General features: G+C 38.0%; 1 protein-coding gene across 2 annotated transcripts in view; it reads left to right on the top strand.

Annotated features, from left to right (window-relative positions):
- Positions 1–17,300, top strand: part of LOC110059783 (uncharacterized) — a 34,428-nt gene extending 17,128 nt beyond the window's left edge. For both annotated transcript variants that reach the window (XM_020766506.2, XM_020766505.2), the window contains 8 exons: positions 9,770–10,476; positions 11,592–11,755; positions 12,703–12,777; positions 13,318–13,493; positions 13,884–13,980; positions 14,614–14,787; positions 15,325–15,506; positions 16,033–17,300. In XM_020766506.2, coding sequence (XP_020622165.2) covers positions 9,770–10,476; positions 11,592–11,755; positions 12,703–12,777; positions 13,318–13,493; positions 13,884–13,980; positions 14,614–14,787; positions 15,325–15,506; positions 16,033–16,372 — 1,915 coding nt within the window. In that variant the 3' untranslated portion in view covers positions 16,373–17,300. The remainder of the gene's footprint in view (positions 1–9,769; positions 10,477–11,591; positions 11,756–12,702; positions 12,778–13,317; positions 13,494–13,883; positions 13,981–14,613; positions 14,788–15,324; positions 15,507–16,032) is intronic.
- Positions 17,301–21,023: the final 3,723 nt, after the last annotated feature.

Raw genomic sequence — 21,023 nt, 5'->3', positions numbered from 1 at the left:
ACATTAAAACATATGAAATTAACAAATATACTCCTAAATATATTTGTAATCTATGATGACATCCAACCCCACCTCACCCCTAGTATATAACACAATGTAAACTTGAAATATTACGCCATAAACGTAATATTGTTCATACCTAAAAGATGTTAATCCAAAAAAATATGCAACTTAATAAAGCGAGGCAAAATATGTTGATTCGTGATAAAATCCCATCGCACCCTACCCCCAACTTGGGATGCAGCTTACACATCTAATATTACACCATAAACATAATATCATTCATGCCTAAGCATATAATCCAAACAAACATGCAACTATATAACACGAGACAAAACGACAAAACTCCATGATTAAACCCATTCGTCGTTACCTCCAGCTTGAAAAGCAACGGAAACTTGTAATCTTACACCATAAGCATGATATTGGTCATGTCTCAACAACTAATCCAATTAAACATAGAACGTAATAAGGCGAGACACTCAATAGTATTTAAAGTTGTCCATGCTAAACACCAAATTTTCATCTTGTGATGCAACTTAAACATGTAATAGTACTTCTCAAACTCATTAATAATTCATCAAGTTAAAACAAAGGAAATAATGACCGTGACGGTGTTTGGATATCTGATCTTAATTAGCATAGATTTTTACGATTTTATTTCTCCGTTTTCTCCTTACTTTTAGTTTCGATTGAGAAGATATATCAAACCCTCGAGACAGTGTTTGACCACATTTCCGAACACCTCGAAGCTCATCAAAAATACTCCGCTGCGCGTCGTATTTTCAACCCTCTTTTCGGTGTTTGGAAATGTGGTCAAACACGGTCTTTCGTGTTTGATATTTTACATCATACACCCTACACCAGATTCCGCTAACGTGTTTAATACATAGTTGTTGTCACCCAGTTCAGATCATGTGATGATTTATTTGGGAGGTTACAATTATTCTGTTTGTACATATTCCCATGCAATCAGTTGCCTGTGACAAATTGCACAATTGTAACCTCCCAAATGAATCATGTGGTCTGAATTGCGTGCCAACAAATAACACAGAGAAAAATCAGTTGTAAACACGTAGCTGAATCTGTCTATTACGAACAAATTTCCTAAACCATACAACTGTGTATATCAACACAAGTAAGGAACGAATTATGACACTGAACTAGGAGAACTGGGCTACTGCTCACAACTGAAACAAATGTAGCCTTTTTCAGTCGTTCAGTTAGTTGCGGCGCAGCGCGAAAAAGTAAAAAAGCGCCGCGCTTTTTTCATTTTTTTGCGCACCGTTTTTTCGCGCTGCGCCCCAACTAACTGAACACCTGGAAGAGGCTAAACAAATGCGGTCAGACCGGGGCCACAGAAAATCTGCGAACAAATCAAGTCGGGAAAAAAGCAAGAAATCTGGGTAGGAACCTGGCTCGAGCTGCAAGCAATTAGAAGTGGTTTATCCTGCCTTATATACCCTTGTATTTCGGCTTCATTTATGTACTCATTCGTCCGAAATAACATGTTATGTCATAAGGAAACATGGTTAGGGGAGCAGGGATGGCACAGTGGTGAGTGCACTCCCCTCTTACCAATATGGCCTGGGTTCAATTCCGGCCCGGTACAATATGTGGGCTGAATATGTGGTTGGTTCTTGGCTTGCTCCGAGGATTTTTCTCTGTGTGTTCCGGTTTTCCTCCCTCCAGAAAAAAAAACCAGCATCTCCAAATTCCAATTTGACCAGGAAAGAGGACCCGCCTGAACCCAAGCGATTAAAAGGCTAACGTGGCTTCCTCTCTAAATATTGTAAATATATTTAGATATTTTAATAGTTTTAATTTGGAATCATAATTGAAATGAAAAGATAATAAAGCAGGCAGCGTGGTCGAGTGGTTAGAGCGCCGGATTTGAAATCCATAGGTCCCGGGTTCGAATCCCGTTCTGATCGTTATCTGATGTTGTTCTCGGTAGCCCCGGGTTCAATTTCTCGGCTGCGCTTGTAAATAGCCAACTAGTCTGCCTCCCGCCAGCTGGGATTCTTAACCTAGTTATGTTCATTTGAATATCTATTTATCATTGTTTGTTTACATTGGTCCTGAAAAGCCCCAGTCGGGAGTGGCCAATTATATAGTATACATACAATGCCCAAGTACAGGTTATAACGTTAACCGTCTAGGATGTCATTGCATCAGGTTATGATTTTTTTTTAGTTAAACTAATGATAAAACTGCGACATCGTATGCTCTGTTTTGAAAAGTAGTAAAACTTGAAACATGGTTATGTGTTACATTTAAACACATAAAATAACGCTGCCCTGTTATTTACATTATCATAATCTGTAACTTCTAGAACACCATGTTCTTCTTAAGAGTAATTTTTTGGTGAATATGATAATTGAATAAAACACAACAAGCTGACGTGATGCTTTTACATCATCTATAAATATCCAAGGCAGGTGTTCTTCTCTCTAATTACTTTAATTTCACTAACACTAAATTTATTTGTTACCGCCTTATTAATGACTAAAGGAAAGCTGCTATACTAAGTTCATTTTGCTAATCCAGAAAATAACCCTTGGTGCAATTATGATTTTATTTTGGAGGGGTGGGTGTGGGAGTTGAATTGACTTAAAAAAATATATATATGTTTAATAGTTGTTTCCTTGACATGTAATAAACAAACAAACAGAAGCCTGCTATGTTAGAGCAACCTACGTTTATTTTACTTATCCATAAATAACCAAAACAAGGTGCTCTTTTTTAAATTGTTTTTTTTTGTGATGAAGATATTTATAACTCATAGACGTAACGTGTCTAATTAAATGATGGATTGACTGATGTTAGTCATAAATGCTAATCCAGAAAATAACCCTTGGTGCAATTATGATTTTATTTTGGAGGGGTGGGTGTGGGAGTTGAATTGACTTAAAAATATATATATATGTTTAATAGTTGTTTCCTTGACATGTAATAAACAAACAAACAGAAGGCTGCTATGTTAGAGCAACCTACGTTTATTTTACTTATCCATAAATAACCAAAACAAGGTGCTCTTTTTTAAATTGTTTTTTTTTGTGATTAAGATATTTATAGCTCATAGACGTAACGTGTCTAATTAAATGATGGATTGACTGATAATGTGAAGTCTATATGAAATAATTCATATATGAACTGCGGTTGTAGATGAAAGTGAAGAATGATCATCGCAGTTAATTTTCCAATTTAAGCAATTGGAAAGAAGAAGCCTGAAAAAAAAAATCAGGGCTTCAACGGGATTCGAACCCGTGACCTCCGCGATACCGGTGCGATGCTCTACCAACTGAGCTATGAAGCCACACATTGGGAGCGAGGTCAATTAGTTGAGTTCATATCTTCCCGTGAGGAGTGAAATAATGTGAAGTTTATATGAAATAATTCATATATGAACTGCGGTTGTAGATGAAAGTGAAGAATGATCATCGCAGTTAATTTTCCAATTTAAGCAATTGGAAAGAAGAAGCTTCTTCTTTCCAATTGCTTAAATTGGAAAATTAACTGCGATGATCATTCTTCACTTTCGGATTGACTGATGTTAGTCATAAATGTGTGGAAAGAAGACTGTCAAGTGCAGTTATTAATCTAAATATTCAGAAAAAAAAAGTAATTACAATGGACAATCACAAAGGTTAAAGACAATCCAGTGACTCAACCAGCCAAAACTCGAAGCAACTGAATATAGCTGCCAAGCATGCGCACTAAGCGCTGGGAACATTATATGAGCAAGCTGCGATGCATCCTCGTCCCCAGTGCTACTCGTTTTAAAATGTCGTTACAGGACCAACAGGACCTAAATAAACGGAGGCTCTGGGGACGAGAATGACCGAGATCGGTCTTGGTTTTACTTCCAATTGGATGGGAAAGTGGCGCGAGACTTTCAAACCAATCACAAAGTTTAGTTATGCAATCGAACGTAAAAAAAAATACTCAAGACAAATGCATGTAACCAGTGATAAGGGGAGGGGGGTGGGGGAATGCTGGTTTTCCTGATCGGTCTAGTAATTGGTGGGAATATTTTGTTTTTAACTTATCTTAGAAAACCGTAAAAAAAAAAAGAAAAGAAAAGAAAAGAAAAATTAAGCTAAGTGATAAACGATTTTTGTTTATTTAAAAATAAAAACAGAAAAAGCACCTCTGAGCTTTGGAAAATTAGATAAAGTATTTCAATTTTGGCAATGAAAACCACGGCATTTTCGATGTTCGCGTCTGTGTAAAATTTTGATTTTATTTTCTCAAGTTTTCAAGTCTTCCGATCATTAGACGAAGTTTCTGCTCCCATGCAAAATTTCGCAGACATTTACCATTTATTTTTCCAACCAATTTATCTTCTCCTTTGGGGCTCGAAGAATCGGGGTACAATATGTATTCATAAGATCTTGAAATTGTTTATACCTTGCGAAAATAAAGCAACTTAACAACCATACAAGGCTTCTCTGAAAGTTCCAATGTAAAATCAAACCTTTTTTTTAGAGAACTTTCAGCGCGTGCTCCTTACGCATCTTTGGCAAATAATCGACACCTGTATTTAACTGTGCTTTTTGGATCTTTTAGCGTTGAAGTTTCGGAATCAGATGACTTAACAAATAAAAGAAATTGGACCGTGATTAGAGATTTATCTACATGCAAACATGAAAATAAGAAAGTAGCGTAGTGAACCTTTGCAAGCCGGTCAGCTGTTGCCTCAGTGTCAACATAGAAAGATGACCATAAACAGCACTAGAGTCATATAAGAACACAAAGCCTCTTGCTTAAGACAAGTATGGTATTTGTAGACACAGCACCAAAAAACCTGTCTACCGTAATCTATTCCATTATCACACCGGTTGTTGTCAATAAACACTACTTTATGAAGAAGAAGCAATAAATTTCCCATTACCGGATGTTTACTTCAAAAAAAGAAAAAAGGCTTCTCTTTTTGCTCATAATATGATTTTAAAGACACGGGAATATTGCGTATCATGAATAATTGATTGTGCTTTCGTTTTTATTTACTGATAAATATATATATTTTTTCATTTTCATCGAGGAATAAGTTTTTTCTTTTCGTCTTTTAATTTCAAGCTTATCTTTCGTATGAAACGAAAATCCGGTTTAATGGTCAAAATATTTGAACAAACTCAACAATAAAAGAGCAGTATATGGTCCTTTTTTATTTCCTTTTTTTACGGTTCAGAAAACGAAATTTTTGTTATTTGCACTCTGATGGTGTCACTAATTCGTTTTCTATGAGATTTTGTTTTTTGTTCTTTTGCAATAGCATTATTATTGATTTGTTTTGCACTTCGAGTCTTCTATAAAAGTTATGTTTCGGGTACCTTAGATGAGCTTTCAGTAATGTAAAACATTGAAGCCAGTCAGTTATCATTTGTATAATTAACAACTTTTAGATAATATTCCAATTTCAGTTATTACTGAAAACTGGCACCTTTTTTGACGTTATAATGTGAAAAGAGAACTTCGACATTTTGGGTTGCAAAGCTATCAAATGTAATTGTTAATTAATGGTGCAGTGATGGAAACACGGGTAAGGCCTGTAAGACCTTAGACGTGGAGTGAGTCGACTAAAATGTCTCCATGCCCAATTGTATTAACGTGAAATGATTACCATAACAATTAAAATCTTGGCTTTATAATCATCTAGAGCTACCAGCACGACTGTAATGAACAACCATGGCGAACAGAAGCGGTTGTTGAACAGCATTTTATAACCACAACTGTTGATTCATAATTAAAGTTTATAAATTCAGTTTCTACAATCTGTTCGTGTGCGCATGTATTTTGGGTTAGGACCATTTCAAAATTGATTGAAAAAAAAAAAAAAATAAACATCTTTTTTGTTCCTTTTCTAACGCCAAAGCAAATGTTTTACCACAGCTGTAGAAGGTATTTTGAAAAAGATTTCTTAGTTTTGTTATACATAACGTCCTTTGGGACCGCACGTGTTTGTGAACTGTGCTAAATCGCGAGAAATGAGCGTAGAAAGGAGCACGGTTTCCAGACAACGTGAAAGTCCTCCAGAAATTGCAGACATATTAAAATTTGATTGGTGCAAAATTCAAATTTTGACGTGGGGTTTTGTGTTGCTTGCATACTTGTTTATTCATGAGGACGGCCTATCGCAATATATATGCGAAAATTTCGGGAGCGTTCATTTTGTTCGGTGAATTAATGTTAAAATTTGTTTGAGTTTCCTACAAACCGTTAATAACAACTGCAAGTCGAAGCAGATTTGAAGCGGGTTGAATTGCCGGAAGTTTCTAGTAATATGGAGCATTTTAGTCGGCTGTTACCGTAAGTTACATTAACATCTTATGACGATCGATGTACTGTGTTAAATTTGTTATCATGTCATTCTTGCCCGTGTTAACCTTTCGTTTTCTGGAATTTCTTGGACTGGGCAACCAGGGTCACCAATTTCACAGTTGCTCACATTCATGCAAGCAAAACTTTCAAAAATTTGGCAAACCGATAATCAACTTGCGATCACCGCTACAGTGTAATTTCCTGCCGTCAAAATGCTTATTTAAATTTTTCCTGATGCCAGAGAAGTTCCTGTCGAGATAAATCAGTCAAGAAGCTATCTATCTCTAAAATTAAAACCTGTAAACTACGAGAGGGCGAAAATTCTTCTATCGGAAATCGTACGCTATACTAAATGTAAATCAAAAGTCGGCGGAGAGTATTAATCGCCCTGAACGTAAAATTCGAAACGTGAATGCGATATTACTCACAGAACATTGTGTTTTAGCTATCGCCTTAAATGCACTTCTATGATAGTGACACATATTTGGGAACTGAAATCCTCAACTTAAGCAATATTAATATTTTTATACCGATCGCGTTATCTTTTATTTTTACCACCACTATTTTTTTCAAAAAAAAATATAGACCGACTGTTGTTACCGATTTTCTTAGGTGCTTTTGTGACAGGTCTAATCAAAACAAAATGTGTAAGCTGAATATGTGGAAATATAGTTTTTAAAATTTATCGTAAAAACTACGATCCTAAAGAAAAAGGAATCTACTTGCGTCGTAGTACAATTTTCGTTTTTTTTTTTTTTTTTTGAGCTGCAGCAAGTTGTTTGTGCTGAGTTATGTCACAAGATGTCGCCGACGGTAGAACAGTTTTTAAAATAATTATTTGCTTGACAGAGAAGAGGGCATAAGTTATATAATGAATTCCTACATCATACTTCCAAATCGTTTTCTGAACATTACGAATATCTCGTTAAATGTAGCTGACTGCTCGTAACATCGCAGCAGTTAAGACAACAGAACGTGACAGAAACACAATTTACACCCAATTTTTACGGCTCCAGAAGGAGAACATGATGACGATACTCAATTTTAAAGTCAACTTAACCACTAAGCACCTGTTAAATGTGGACCATCTGTCGAGGTAGACGTTCTATTTTTCCTTATGGTCATTACACAATTTCACGAAACAAATTGGAAAGTATTAGTTGGCAAATCAGTCGATTTGAAAAAGAGAGCTGGAAGGGACTAAAAGAAGCTGTGTTAATTCGCTTCTTCGCGGGAATGTAAATGGGTAGTTATTCTGGCGGCCTCCATGTTTTTTCAAGTTTCGACCGTATTAAACCTTGTCATTACTGTCAATTCAAATTTTGCGAATATTTCCTTTAAAAGTATGCCACCCGTTGTTGAAGTACAAGGCGGAGCTTTGTGATTGTCGTTTTGTTATTGAGGTATCTTTCTTGTCTCGACTCGACTGTTCTCGCCATGATCGTGTTTTCCTCTCGGTAAAGAAAATAAGATCGCGACATAAATTCACCCAGACTTTCCGAACGTTTGGAAAATATATTTAGATCAAGTCTTAAGAAAATGTTTTGTTATTAGTTCATTTCCGAGTTGCATTTGCGTCAGTTTCAGAACAAGCCTTCTTGCGAAATTTGCGAAATGTATGTTGCGCGTTCAATTTCATGCATATCAAACGCACTTTCACAAGAAAAGTTTTGTACTCGTTTGAAAACAGAGGCAAAAGGTAATTCGGAAATGACCTACTGATTAAAATCGATTATTAAAACCGATTATTTCACTGATTCATATTAACTAAATTGCAGTAAAAACTGCAAGAAACAGCTGAATAAAGATTACAGGATGAGATTATACAAACAGGTGAAAAAATATTGGAACAATGAGAAATATATTTCATGAGATAGTAACAACAATTTAACGGTTAAAAAGCCGTGCAAACTGTCTAAAGTAAAATTTTGTAAACAAGACTGAAGCCTCTATTGGCGGACAACCGACTTAAAATATGCAATATTGTTTCTGCAAGTTGTCGAGAAATTAAATATTTTAAACGAAAAAAAAGCTAAGCCACTCGTGAGGTGTGAATGGAATAAACAGCGTATTTACTGATACCCTTCAACTGAAATGCAGCTTTCTCCTGCACAAGAACTTGTCACGTAACACTTCAAAACCTATCTGTAATTCCCAAGGGCAACGAAAACTCACCAACTCATTTGGGCAACAGCAGCATAAACTGCAACAGGTTTGCATAGAAACGGCGATAAAACAGCGTGATAACGAAGAGCGCTAGTGCTTTGAGATTGTGGAGTAAAGCTGAGCGTTTATCTGTTGTTCTGGACTTATTTGGGAGTCAACCATTTATGCATATGACTCGAAGAAGGATACCTCGACGTAAAGTGTAAATTTGATTTCGACAGCCGAACACACAGTGTTTTAAAATTCATGCCGTTTTAAAAACTTAGGCAACCGGGCATAACGGAGGAAAATTCAGACGATAGTTAAGATAACAGAGTGCACTGTTCATTTTCGGCCAACATTCTGTGTTCTCCGAGGCTTCACCAAGAGCAACATTAAGAAGCCGGCTTCGAGGAAACCAAACTAAGTAACCCTTTTATAAGGCTTCTATGTAATGACCAATTTGCTGGGTGCGTTATGATTGGCGGTTTATTTGTGGGATGTAGTGTGACTCGGGCAGGGGACGGGAGTCCAATTTTCTTTTTTTTTAAGGAGCTCAGTCACAGTATTTTAAGTTATTTTGGCCAAATACAAAATTACCTTTAAATGGTAGGAAACCTGAAAATAACAGTTTAATAAGATAGAAAAACACCAAAGAGATAATGATAAACCATAAAGGAACAAGGATGGCTAAGGATGGAGAAGATTAACACGGATTACAAACGACGAATTTGAAAAATTGAGGCTAAACTTTTCAATATGCGCAAACCGTGACTGAGCTCATTTAACCTGGTCTGAACTCGCGTCGCCCGTTCACGATGCATTTCGTCGGTAACTGGTCGCGCGGTGCTTCATGGTTAGGTTGCGAAACTCGAGCGCAAGAGAACCATAACTCCACGCGCACCGCGGGACGCCTGGAGACGAGGCAATCGATCTGTAAAACAGTGAAGAATTCCTTTCAAGAGAGAGGACCACCACAAATCATATGAAATGAGGCTTATTAAAATTGATGCTCGTCCTTTAGACTCAATGCTGAAGAGAGAAAATAAGTTCTCGTGAACGACTTCAAGGCGACTGTTTTGTGTTTGCGGTATTTAAGCTTTGGATGTCTGTTTATTTTAGATTTCAACGTATATGTGGTTGGTTTTCTTTTAGTAAGTCAATACTTTTTATTTTCAATTTATCCCTTGTCAGAAATTAAATACAACATATACTTTGGGAACTGAAGCAAGCTCCTTCAAATTTGTTTTGAGTAATTGTAATCGCTTGCACTTTATACGGTTTTATCTTATATTTAAAGGAATTTACCGAAGCTGTTTGACAACAACCCAAGTGAAACGAAATCAGAGGCTAAGTCAGAAGTTGACGAGGCTGCCGAGAAGCCGCAAACACCGGAAGAGGTACCCTTAGTTTCATCGCATGAAAATCTTGCTTTTGAAGAGGAAGATAAACAGTTGGAGCCAAAGGATACCTCGGCAGATTCAACTACTTCTACCATGGAAACTACGCTGGAATCGATTGATAGCGAAGGAAGCCATGACTTAAAAGATTCCCAGCAAGAGGGAGATGATTCTGGAATTTCTGTGAGTCACGTGAACGGAAGTGACGTAAGCCCTACATCGCAAGGAACAACAACAGGCGGCGGCGAGGATGACCAAAACCATGAAGAATCAGAACACCATATGCAACCAGTTCTAAAATCTATCAGTGCATTCGCCATGAATTTCATGGTAGTTAGTCCTCCAGAAATTCAAGTGGACAAACCTCTGACATTATCCGCGGCTGCTAAGGGACTGGACAAGAAGGACGCTCCACCACCGTCTCCTCCCCCGTCCCCAAGGCGACACACGGAGCATAACATCAAAAACACAATCGAGAAGAACACATTATTGCCCGAAGCAGCACTGATCAAACGCCGTCATAGTGACTTTGCGGTGTCGGCTCCAAGACCTATTAATGAAGAACTGGCCATAGCGGATTTGAAGAAGCGTGGGTCACCAGAAACAAGTTAGTACTGTTATCTCTGTTAGCTGCCTCTGTTTCAGATCGAGTCCTCGTGCAAAATCTTTCTTTTTCAAATGAGTTTGATTTGCATGAAAATGAACCTGTAGGGGAAACACATTTTCAAATGAATCAGTTTCGCACGAATACTCGTTTTGACACAGAGCCAAAAGGCAACTCGGGAAACGCTTATTAACGGCCGTTTTGTCGACTGTTCTTGGCAAAGTTGCAAATGATTTTTTTTTTACCTCAAATGGTTTTTGCTTTAAAATTCGGCAAGATCTAAAAGAGTTCTTAAAAGCGCGAGCCTTATGTCATCAAATTCTTCATAAATTTGGTATTATAATCGATTTTCGGCTTTCGCGGCCTTTGAGGACGGCTACTCGCGGGACAACGTCTATTAATTATATTCCTTTAAAGTCGCGCAATTATCTAGACCTTTTCGCTTTATCTATTAGTTTGATAACGAGCTCCTGCTACAGTCATAAAGCTAAGGAACCTCCAATTTGAAATACAAAAAATTAGCTGTCGTGGTGCAGGTTTTCTAAAGTATGCAAAATTAGAGTCGGTAATCTCACGTTGCTGTTTTGCAGAGGACGGCGAAGAAATGAAGGTTTATAACGCACGTGCAGAGCTATTTTTGAATATTTTAACTCCTTCGTTTTGTTTAGCGACGCTCTCGTAATTTGCCATTGCATTCGTGGTTTGTTTAAGCTCCCTATTATACATGTTGCTCCTTATTATACATGCGCTGGATCCCCGACACTGTACTTTCACACAGGGCCTCTCTCTACCCAGATGAATAAATGGAAAAAGAGAAATTGTGATTTCAACGCTGGGGGAGAGGTCGGGGGTAGCCCTGCGATGGATTAGTAACCAATGCAGTGGATGTAGTTTTGCTCTTAGTTTCTTCTTGTTGTGGAAACCATCCTGATTAGACAACCAGTCTTTAACCTTGACTTTCAATGTATGCTGCAAATTCAAGCCTTACCTTCTCAGATACGTTATTGTGATCTGTAGCTATATTTTTCACCTCTACTACATGTACATCATGATAGTGAGAGGTATTGGAAAATTTAGCATGGAATTAATCTGTTAATATTTTTGTGTGTGTGTATAAGGCTCAGCTAGGAAAGGTTCCCAACCGGACGTTATCAGAGTGGCTAAAGGTCCTCAGTGGTCGCCAAGTCTGGAGCGGAGGAAGATTGAAGAAGCAAAGAAAGGAAAAAAGGCCGAAACGAGGAGGAAGACCCTGGCAGAGTTAGCTTTAGAGGCTGGCTATACAGTGAGTATAGAATAAATAGAACTATTTAGTCTCTTACTTTTTCGGAGGATATAATTTCACAAAAAACGTATCTGTGAATTAAAGGAACAGTTAAAGTAACTCTTGTCGCACCCAGGCAAGACTCTACATTTGTGTCGTGAAAATAAATGTTCGTGATCCGCAAAATTAGCAAAAATGAAATTGTCACTAAAATAAGGGGAATGTTTAGGGTACAGTCCTGATATTGTATATGATAATATATGTATTGTTATTATTTATGTCGGGCCATGGGTATTAATTCAAACTTGAGTTCGCCTCTAGTGTGGAGGGCAGTGAACATTTCAATTCAATTCAATTTTTTTTTTATTTAAACTATACTGGGAATTTTACAATTTATGGGTAAAGAAAATTAACATAGTAAAAAAAGTTGAGAACTATAGAGCCATAAGGAAATAAAATTACACTTGAGCGGTGGCCAAACCAGCGAGAGCTTTCTGGTTGGCCACCGTCACGGTCAAGGAAATGGCAGCACAAAAAAATTAACTAAACTATACATATAGATCTACATACTCTAAACAGCGCCACTTTCTCGTTAACGTTGAGTTGAGTCGTCCCAACACGGCATGAGTTTAGTCGTTGTCGTAACACGAATGATTTACTTTTTACTATAATGGTGAAAAGTAAAAACTTGTTAAAAGCAACTCATGCCCAGCCCTAAATGCTTACACGCTACGAAACCCGGCTATACGCGTCCATGACGAAAATAAAATACGTCTTTATCATGCAGTAACTGCTGTCAAAATTAACTTCTCGGTCAATCAAAGCAGCAGGCCATGCAGTCTATCGGCAAGTGACACTTTCGCCTCTGAAATTCCGAGTAGTTTGGTCTCGAATGACTGGCGGTACTGTAGTGAGCTTTACCGGCTCTCTTAATTTACTCACATTATCTCTCGTAATTTGAATTTCAGCCATCCCCCGAATCAACAGAACCTTCGGTTGCTCATCCCAAAGCGCTGCAGGTAACCAAAGCCGAGGCTTCGAGGGTAAGTGGTTCGTTTTAAATAACCATTAATTGATGATCCATTATTTCATTTTTATCCAGCAAGGTGTAACCGAGTCTTTTCTGCACCGTTTCACCTCCAGTGAAGGGTTATTCGAAAAGGCGCCACTTAAGTTCAGTCAATTCGTAGTACATAGAGGGAAATGGCTAAGAAACCCGGTAGACATCAAAGAAGAAAACAAACAGGCTAAGATTTATGTTGGAAGGTCCTTGACCCTGTACATCTTTTGATTTATGCTCATAGACTATGCATAAACTACATAATCGCAATGCTTGTATTGTTGAGTTTTATGAGCACACATAACCATCTTTTGTATTTTACCGGGTTTTGTACAGGGTCAACCCCTAAAATAGCCAACAAAAACATGCAACGAAAAGCTTTGCCAGGTTTCTTTTTAAGAGAACCATTTCCCTCTGTTAGCTATGGTCAGTTTTTCTAATCGGTGGTTTTGAAATAACTCTGAAGTTACATTACAAACTTCTGTTAGTTACAATTACAAATTTCTGCCGATTTTTTTTTTAGGGAAGCAACGAAAGTTTGCTGAGTGATCCAGGTGAGGAGCATTACAGCAGTGTTCCTGTAACTGGCGAACTGTTTGTGAGCCTGCGTTACGAGATGCCTTCAAAAAGGTTTGAAGTACATGTCCATAGTGCTAATAATCTGGCCTGCGCTGATGCCAAGAAAAGCTCGTCAGATCCGTAAGTATTCTCTTACGTTCTGGGAATATTCTATACAACTGTACCCATATTCACAATTAGCCAATCAGAAGCCGTGTCTACTGTCCTGATATCCTGTGATATCAAGTCACTGAGCTGATATGGCTATGATATTATGTTCACTTGGCCGAATTTGGGTACGGTACATACCTAAAAGTAACTTTTTGGTACTCTTTGGTGACATATGAAGCTCCTTCGATCGGTCTCGCCGGACATGGACGAGACGCAGTCGATTCAAAATACGAACCATGGCTCGACCAAACTCTCCTGATATGCCATCGAAGCGGAGCAAAAAGATACGATTCGGCATAAAACATGACGCTTTTTTAATGGATAACCTCTTATATATGCTTGGGTTTATTTTCTTTTCAGTTATGTGAAGTCGTATCTCCTGCCAGACAAACGAAGCAAGCGCAAGACGAAACCAAAAAAAGACACTCTAAATCCACATTTTGATGAGGTTTTGGAGGTAAGATGAAATCAGTACAATGTGGTAATAGTCCATATAAGTGACGTTATCATTAGTAGTAGAACAATATCAGAAGTCACTCCCCGTGTTGCATTGCGAGAGTTTGCCAATCTGAGTTGGTGTTCTAATTGCTATCCATTCGCTGATATAACAAGATCGTACGCACATTGCTCCTGAAAGACAAATCTGTTCTTGATTTCGGCCTAAAAACTACCCAAATTTTCAGATGTTAGACAGTTGTCCTTTAAGGTGTCTACTAATTGCAATTGCTTAATTTCATGAATGCATGACATAAAACACGGGCTCGTAACTGGCGAATAGTTACTTAGAATTTTCCATCCGCGCTCAGTGTTACATTTTTTTTAAACATATGCGAGAAAAATTTTATCTTTTTCTCGGTTCAGAGTAATTACAGTCAAACCTCCGCTAAAATACACATTCCATAGGGGGACACCTTGCGTAGGGGGACACCTCCCGTAAGGGGACACCTTCTGCAAGCGGACACTTAATAATACATGTAGTCTACAAACAATCACTTCATTTTAACTTCCCATAAGTGGAGACCTCTCGGACACCTTTTCTGGTCTCGAGGGTGTCTGCTTACGAGAGGTTCGACTGCTCTTCTATTTTCAGTATTTTATCGGTTATGACGAACTACTGACGAGAATATTATGTCTGAGTGTGTGGCACAAGTCGATTGCACGAAACTATTTCTTGGGAGAAGTTAAAATTCCAGTTAATAACTTCGTGGAAGCAGGGAACTCACTGGAACAACCTATAGCGAAATGGTTTAACTTAACAGATAAGGTAAGTATGTTTACCTTTTTCTCCGAGAGGATCAAGACACAGTTTTCCCTTGCAATATCGGTACGTTATTGAACAGGAGGCGACCATAATAAATGAAATTATCAGCTATCTACCGTATGTTGTCCTGTGCGTTTTTAAATTCCCAGAACCAACACTCAAAGAACTTGTAGTGACCAGTTAGGGGAATTAAGCTGCGCAATCAAAGGCACCACATAAGGTTAAGGCGATGGAAAAAACGCTTCTGTGGCATGGTTGTATCACATACGTTTATAAGGGAACAGAGTTCCTTAAATTATCTTGTTGTCTTATTTTTATCCTTCACAAATTTTTATGCGTCGAAGACAGTAGACCGGCTGTCGAGAGTTTACGTCTTTTTTTGATAATTTATAATGATCAATTCTGGTAGCGGATCCTCGATATCTTTAAATAATCATGAACTTAGTGCCTGGGCCTAATTAAAGAAAAATGATACTTACAAGCGGTAAAATGCTAACACAGCGCGCAAGAAGTGTAATAACTATCTACCTCTTTCGACAGACTGACGAAACAGATGGATTGCCTTCCATCCCCTGTGAATTAGTTCTGGCTTTGAAGTATGTCACCGCTGACAAAGTGAAAAAGAGGGGAAGGCACAAAGGTGAATTACACGTTCACCTCTTGGAGGCCAGGAATCTGCCTGGAATGGACGCTGATGGAATGTCGGACCCTTACTGTAAATGGTAAAGTTGTTACTCCCATTGTAAGGAGGGTTAGGTGGATTAGGGGGAAGGGGGGGGGGGGGGAAAGTGGGGGAGGAGGTCATGTTAACCTCCACGATCGAAATACTAAATGCAAACAGCAAGGGTTGCAGACGAGTTTTTGAACATTCTTCTCACTAGCTAGTTGCTATACAACGTAACAGGACACTGCTGGCGTTTTTATTGACAGTACTGATAAAACAGATGTAGGGACTTAGTTTAACTAAAGACATGGAGTTTCACATAAAGTACCGCTCTCTCCCCCTCTTCCAACTGCAATGCTCTATCAATTATTTTATTTGGTTGGATGGCTTTCAACCACAGATGACCCCATGTTACAAAGGCCACCACTGTTCAGGATGATGACTCGTTCTTAGTGCTCTTAGCGGTTTTCACTGATAATTTCACTCTCGTTAGGCAGGCTTACTTTTTACATTGTTTCATAAACGGTTTTCACTATTTTGAGCTACTATTTCATTTTATACCTTTTATTTACTTTTTACAACAGCATTCTATTACCAGACAAGAAAGGCAAATTTAAACACAAGACACCCGTGATCAAACGAACCCTGAATCCCACATTTGACCACAAGTTTTCCTACGATGAACTTTCTCCTGACGACCTGAAGGAAAGGGTTTTAGAGATCACCCTCTACGACTTCGATCGCGCTTCCAGTGACGAGTTCCTTGGCGGCGTACGGTTAGGCCTGGGCACGAGTTCCAACGAGTGGGATGACGCAACTGAAGACGAATGCCAAATATGGCAAACCATGTTGAGTCGCTCCAATGTGTGGATTCAGGTTGTCGTTCCGTTAAGATCCAGTATGACGCCGAAGAAAAAACAATGAAGATTGTAACACGCCAAACAGTTTACTTATCTTCCAATGGCTGAAACTTAGAGCCTGCGCTCCTGGTGGTCAGTGGTTGAAATTTAAAATTGTAGTCTCGCTGAATCGATAGCAATGAAACTTGTTTATAGTTGAAACATGCAAGGAATGGACTGAAAATGCGAAAGGAAAAACAGTCGTCAGTGCTAAAATATTTAAATAATTTAATTATTATAATATCAACTTTTTCATTGAATCTCTTTCTATCAGCAATAAGAGGTAATTCATCTCTAAACAGATCTAGAAATTCAGGAGCACATTATCTCGAGCAAAAAATACTTTTAAAGGCGACATAGAGCTGTTAGACAATCTAGCGGCTTACGTTTGGTCTCTCAGTGTCAGGAACTCTGAATATATATGTAATTTCTCCTCCAAGCACTAAAGCTAACTTCATCATAAAGTTATATATGAGAATTCAAATTCAATAAAAAATCACTCAGGTGAAAATGGTTTTGATTTATGGCAACACTCTCCCAAACGGACCATGAGAAATGAACGTAGACTAATTAGAAGAACTTCGATTCCATGTTGATGCTCGCCGGCTTGGAGGTTCTGACTTAGAAATTCTGGGTCATTAGATGTAAAAATCTGAAATGAATGCCATGACTAATTAAATGCGCAAATCGAGAAAGCGTTTTTATGCTGGGTTGTGTTCTTGTATAGGAAAGAAGCGTTTGAGTTAGGAATAGATAGAACGAAGAATTTTGCAGTTGACTCAAAACGCAATTATCATTTAATACGTATAATCTTCATTTCATAGGGGGTTAATATTTCTCGTTAACTAGAGAGGCAGAATATTCTCTCGCCAAGAGAACTCAAAGCAGTAGCTTCTAGCTAGGTCTTTTCTAAGCTTCAAAAATAAACTGAAGAGAATTGAAACGAGTGCCAACTCCCTTGTCTGCTGGTCTTTATTTACATTTAAACTAGTTTACCTAAATGGTAAAACATGCTGCCGAAGGGAAGGAGGATGTAAGGAGTGCTAATGCAGAGCAGAGTTGTTTCCAAACATAACTCCTGATCGTCGGTAACAGAAATCAACGGTACCCGGAGGTTTCGTACCCAGTTTTAGTCGGTTTCGTACCCAATCTCAGGACACTTCGGACCTATGCCAACATTTTGAACGTAAAACATTATCACTGAATATTGTCGGCTGGGAAACAAACAAACAAACAAAAAAAAATTCGGCAGGCAAATCAACAGGTCGTCATAAGTTCTCGTGCCGATGTACATAAGTGTCTTGTACATGTGTGTCTTGAGGAAGATACTTAAATACTCTCGCAGTACTTCGAGAAAGTCGATTAACAATCATCCAAAATGAAAAGTGATGGAGGTATCAATTTGTCTTTTGCTTACATTTTCCGGAGTTCTCAAGAGTTTGGTCGATGTCAAAACAGATAGACATAAAATGTAAACCAGGCTAATTAAAACTTCCCACAATCCTCGAATGGCAACAACAAAGTATTCGTTTTGTGATTGAGATGGCGAGAATAGGAATATGTGGAAAATTTAACATTATTTACGTTTTAATTAGTCTTTCCTCGCTATAGTCTTGCCGCAACTTGTAATCTTGTTAAACAAGGAATGTTTAATGGCCAATTCTCTAATGTGACGCGCCTGCAGGGAATCATGGTATTTGTATTCATCATCTCGGGCTGGATATTTGTTTTGATGAACACAATTACCATGATTCCCTGCAGGTGCGTCACATAGAGGGAATTGGCCATTGTCTAAATTGACCAAGTTTACATTTCCTGCCCTATTTGAGCGGCGACTGCACCTCTTTTTCAGTCGATTACCGAGGAATCTCGACCAGAAACTATTTCTATGCCGCGTCTATGCTTAGTCGGTTGTTCATTTGCCTAGATAAAGGCTAATGGGGGAATTGGTTGTTAAGTCCGGCAAATTTCAAAAAAGGAAACAAAGATTCCAAGACTTATATTGGAACTGGTTCACGACTGTGAACAATCTTTTTGTTTTGCGCTCAATTTATATCCCATGAATTACGTAACCGGGACGCTTCTTAGACATCTATTGTGTTTTGTGCATGGTCAAAGGCAAAATGCGAACAAAAACATACAACAAAGAACTCTGTTGGGCCTAATAACCATTCCTCTCCCAGTTAGCTATGGTATTTTTGGAAGAGGTTTCTGGGAGAAATGTAGCATGAAGGATCTTGAAAGAGTGGAATTGGAAACGCCAAGAGCAGAGTTACACCTCGCACAATCTCAAGAGAAAAACAGAGATTATCTTGTAATCACTGTTTAGTCATACCGCATCACTGTTAAGGTTTCAGGTCAACAAGAGTGCTGTTTTTACAGATTTCGTATGAAGGTCGCGTGCAACGTAAAAAAATGTCTTCCTAACAAGTTTCCGTTAGTTTTCTAATCATGAACACGATTTAAAGATTTAATATGCATAAACGTGTACAAAAAACTGAAAAACTGCTGTGAATAGGACTTGATAAAGAATGACTGGAATTCTATTGTTGTCATAACAAAAGTGCAGTGCAGAACCTAGTGGTAATGACGTGTGAGCTCTGATTTCACCTTATATCAAATTAAAATTAAATGTATACAGGCAAAAACTAACGATAGATAAATCCGACGTTTCGGCGACATCTTGGCGCCATTGTCAAGGGAAACTAATTAAATATGCGATTTCAAGAGTAACTAAGAGTTCAGAGTTTCTAATTTGCATAAGTTAGACAAAGACTTTAGCGCGAACTGAGTCTGATTGTACATTTAAACACGGTCGTAATTGTTTAATGAGTAACATCTCATTAATGAGACAATCAAACTTGTTGTGGCATTTTTTCAACACGCTAAAACAATTGCGAAGGTCATCCGGAATCCTGCCTGCGTGTCTATTCCGGATGACCTTCGCAATTGTTTTAGCGTGTTGAAAAAATGCCACAACAAGTTTGATTGTCTCATTAATGAGATGTTACTCATTAAACAATTACGACCGTGTTTAAATGTACAATCAGACTCAGTTCGCGCTAAAGTCTTTGTCTAACGTACGCAAATTAGAAACTCTGAACTCTTTGTTACTCTTGAAATCGCATATTTAATTAGTTTCCCTTGACAATGGCGCCAAGATGTCGCCGAAACGTCGGATTTATCTATCGTTAGTTTTTGCCTGTATATGTTTATCTAAATCATTGTTGATTAAAATTAAATGGCCCAAAATTTTAGGTAAGGAGTGCAATTTTCATTCGTCACTTAGTGGACTTCTAGACAAGGCTATTGTGGAAAATCCTGCGCTGAATGAAGAGAAGTTAGGATGAACAGAGTCTGTCAATCAAAGTTTTTCTCGAAAGACGATTGGCTGATACGAGGAACTAATTAAAAGGAACAAATAGCCATAAAAAGTCCCCTTTGAAAAAGCTGTGTGCACTCTTGGGTCGTAATTCGTTGAACAAGGCCAGCCACAGCATTTCACGCAAGTACCGTTTGGGTGTTTGATTTAAGCACGGTAGGTTAATTGTCACTGCTTACTGTAGAAAATATGTCCAGGAATGTTGTTCAAACTTTTTATTTCATATTCATGTTACACCATTAATTCATTTCTTTTTGTGTTTTTGTAATTTGCAATCGTGGCGAGCTAGTTAGCGGTGCAGAAGATTTTTAACCAGAACATACTCGACGTCGTTGACCTGTTAATTAGATGGTTATTATCATAGAAATTGTTTTCTCTTAAAAGCCACCGAAGCATCGATTTAAAAAAGGCAAAAAAAAAAAAAAGGATTTTCTTTTACGACATCAAAATTCTTAAAGGACAACAATGTGATTTGAAAAAAAGAACCAGCTCGATGAAAACAACTTATATTGACTCAGAAACAAGCAGGACATTGACAAGGCTTTGTGACATTTTTTGTTAAAGTATTGTTGAGTTCTATTCCTATTGTGTAGCCGGCTCAAGGATTACGTAACTGTATGCTGTTTTTTTCATCAGCGAAGATTAACTATTAAACGTCTGGCTTCGTGCTAAACAAAATTCTAGAGGAACAGAAAATAACACTGTCACCTTTGAACAATGCATGGGAATCGAACAAAGCACAAAAATAGGTTTTTTTATGCCAAGTGGTTAACATCAATGATATATTTGTCGATTTAACGTGAGAAGACAAACTCAACAAGGGCAGACTTGGTGAGACTTGTCTACGTGTCCGTATTTATTCTAACCTGAGGTAATTTACTTCTCATGCACTGATTGGCCACAAAAAGTCACAAGTACAAATGTAAAAGATGGAGGCATGTTTTGGCACGAATACCATAATAAACTTAATTAAGAAACTTCTTGTCGTAGAAAGTTCAATGCAAGGCTCGTCTTGATGGTTTGCAAGGACCGGCGCTCTTTGTTATTGAACAACGAGGTTTCCCGACATGTTTCTGACGTTCTCCAACTACTTTACCACATTTTGCAGACTTATAAGACACTTCTTACGATCATTGGATAGGTGTCTGAACAGCGCTTGCTAATTTGTCGAAAGACGGTTAGACTTCCGAATATTTCTCGGTAAGATAAGGAGATAATTTGATCATATCCCTGAAATCAAAATCGATAAATTCTAGTCAGTTTTAATATGTGTAAACAAATGTTATGTTTTAAT

This window comes from Orbicella faveolata, unplaced genomic scaffold (genome assembly GCF_042242905.1).
Source record: "Orbicella faveolata isolate gen_17 unplaced genomic scaffold, um_ofav_v1 contig_12, whole genome shotgun sequence".
Classification (NCBI taxonomy): Eukaryota; Metazoa; Cnidaria; class Anthozoa; order Scleractinia; family Merulinidae; genus Orbicella; species Orbicella faveolata.
This window is presented reverse-complemented; position numbering and strand designations above follow the sequence as displayed.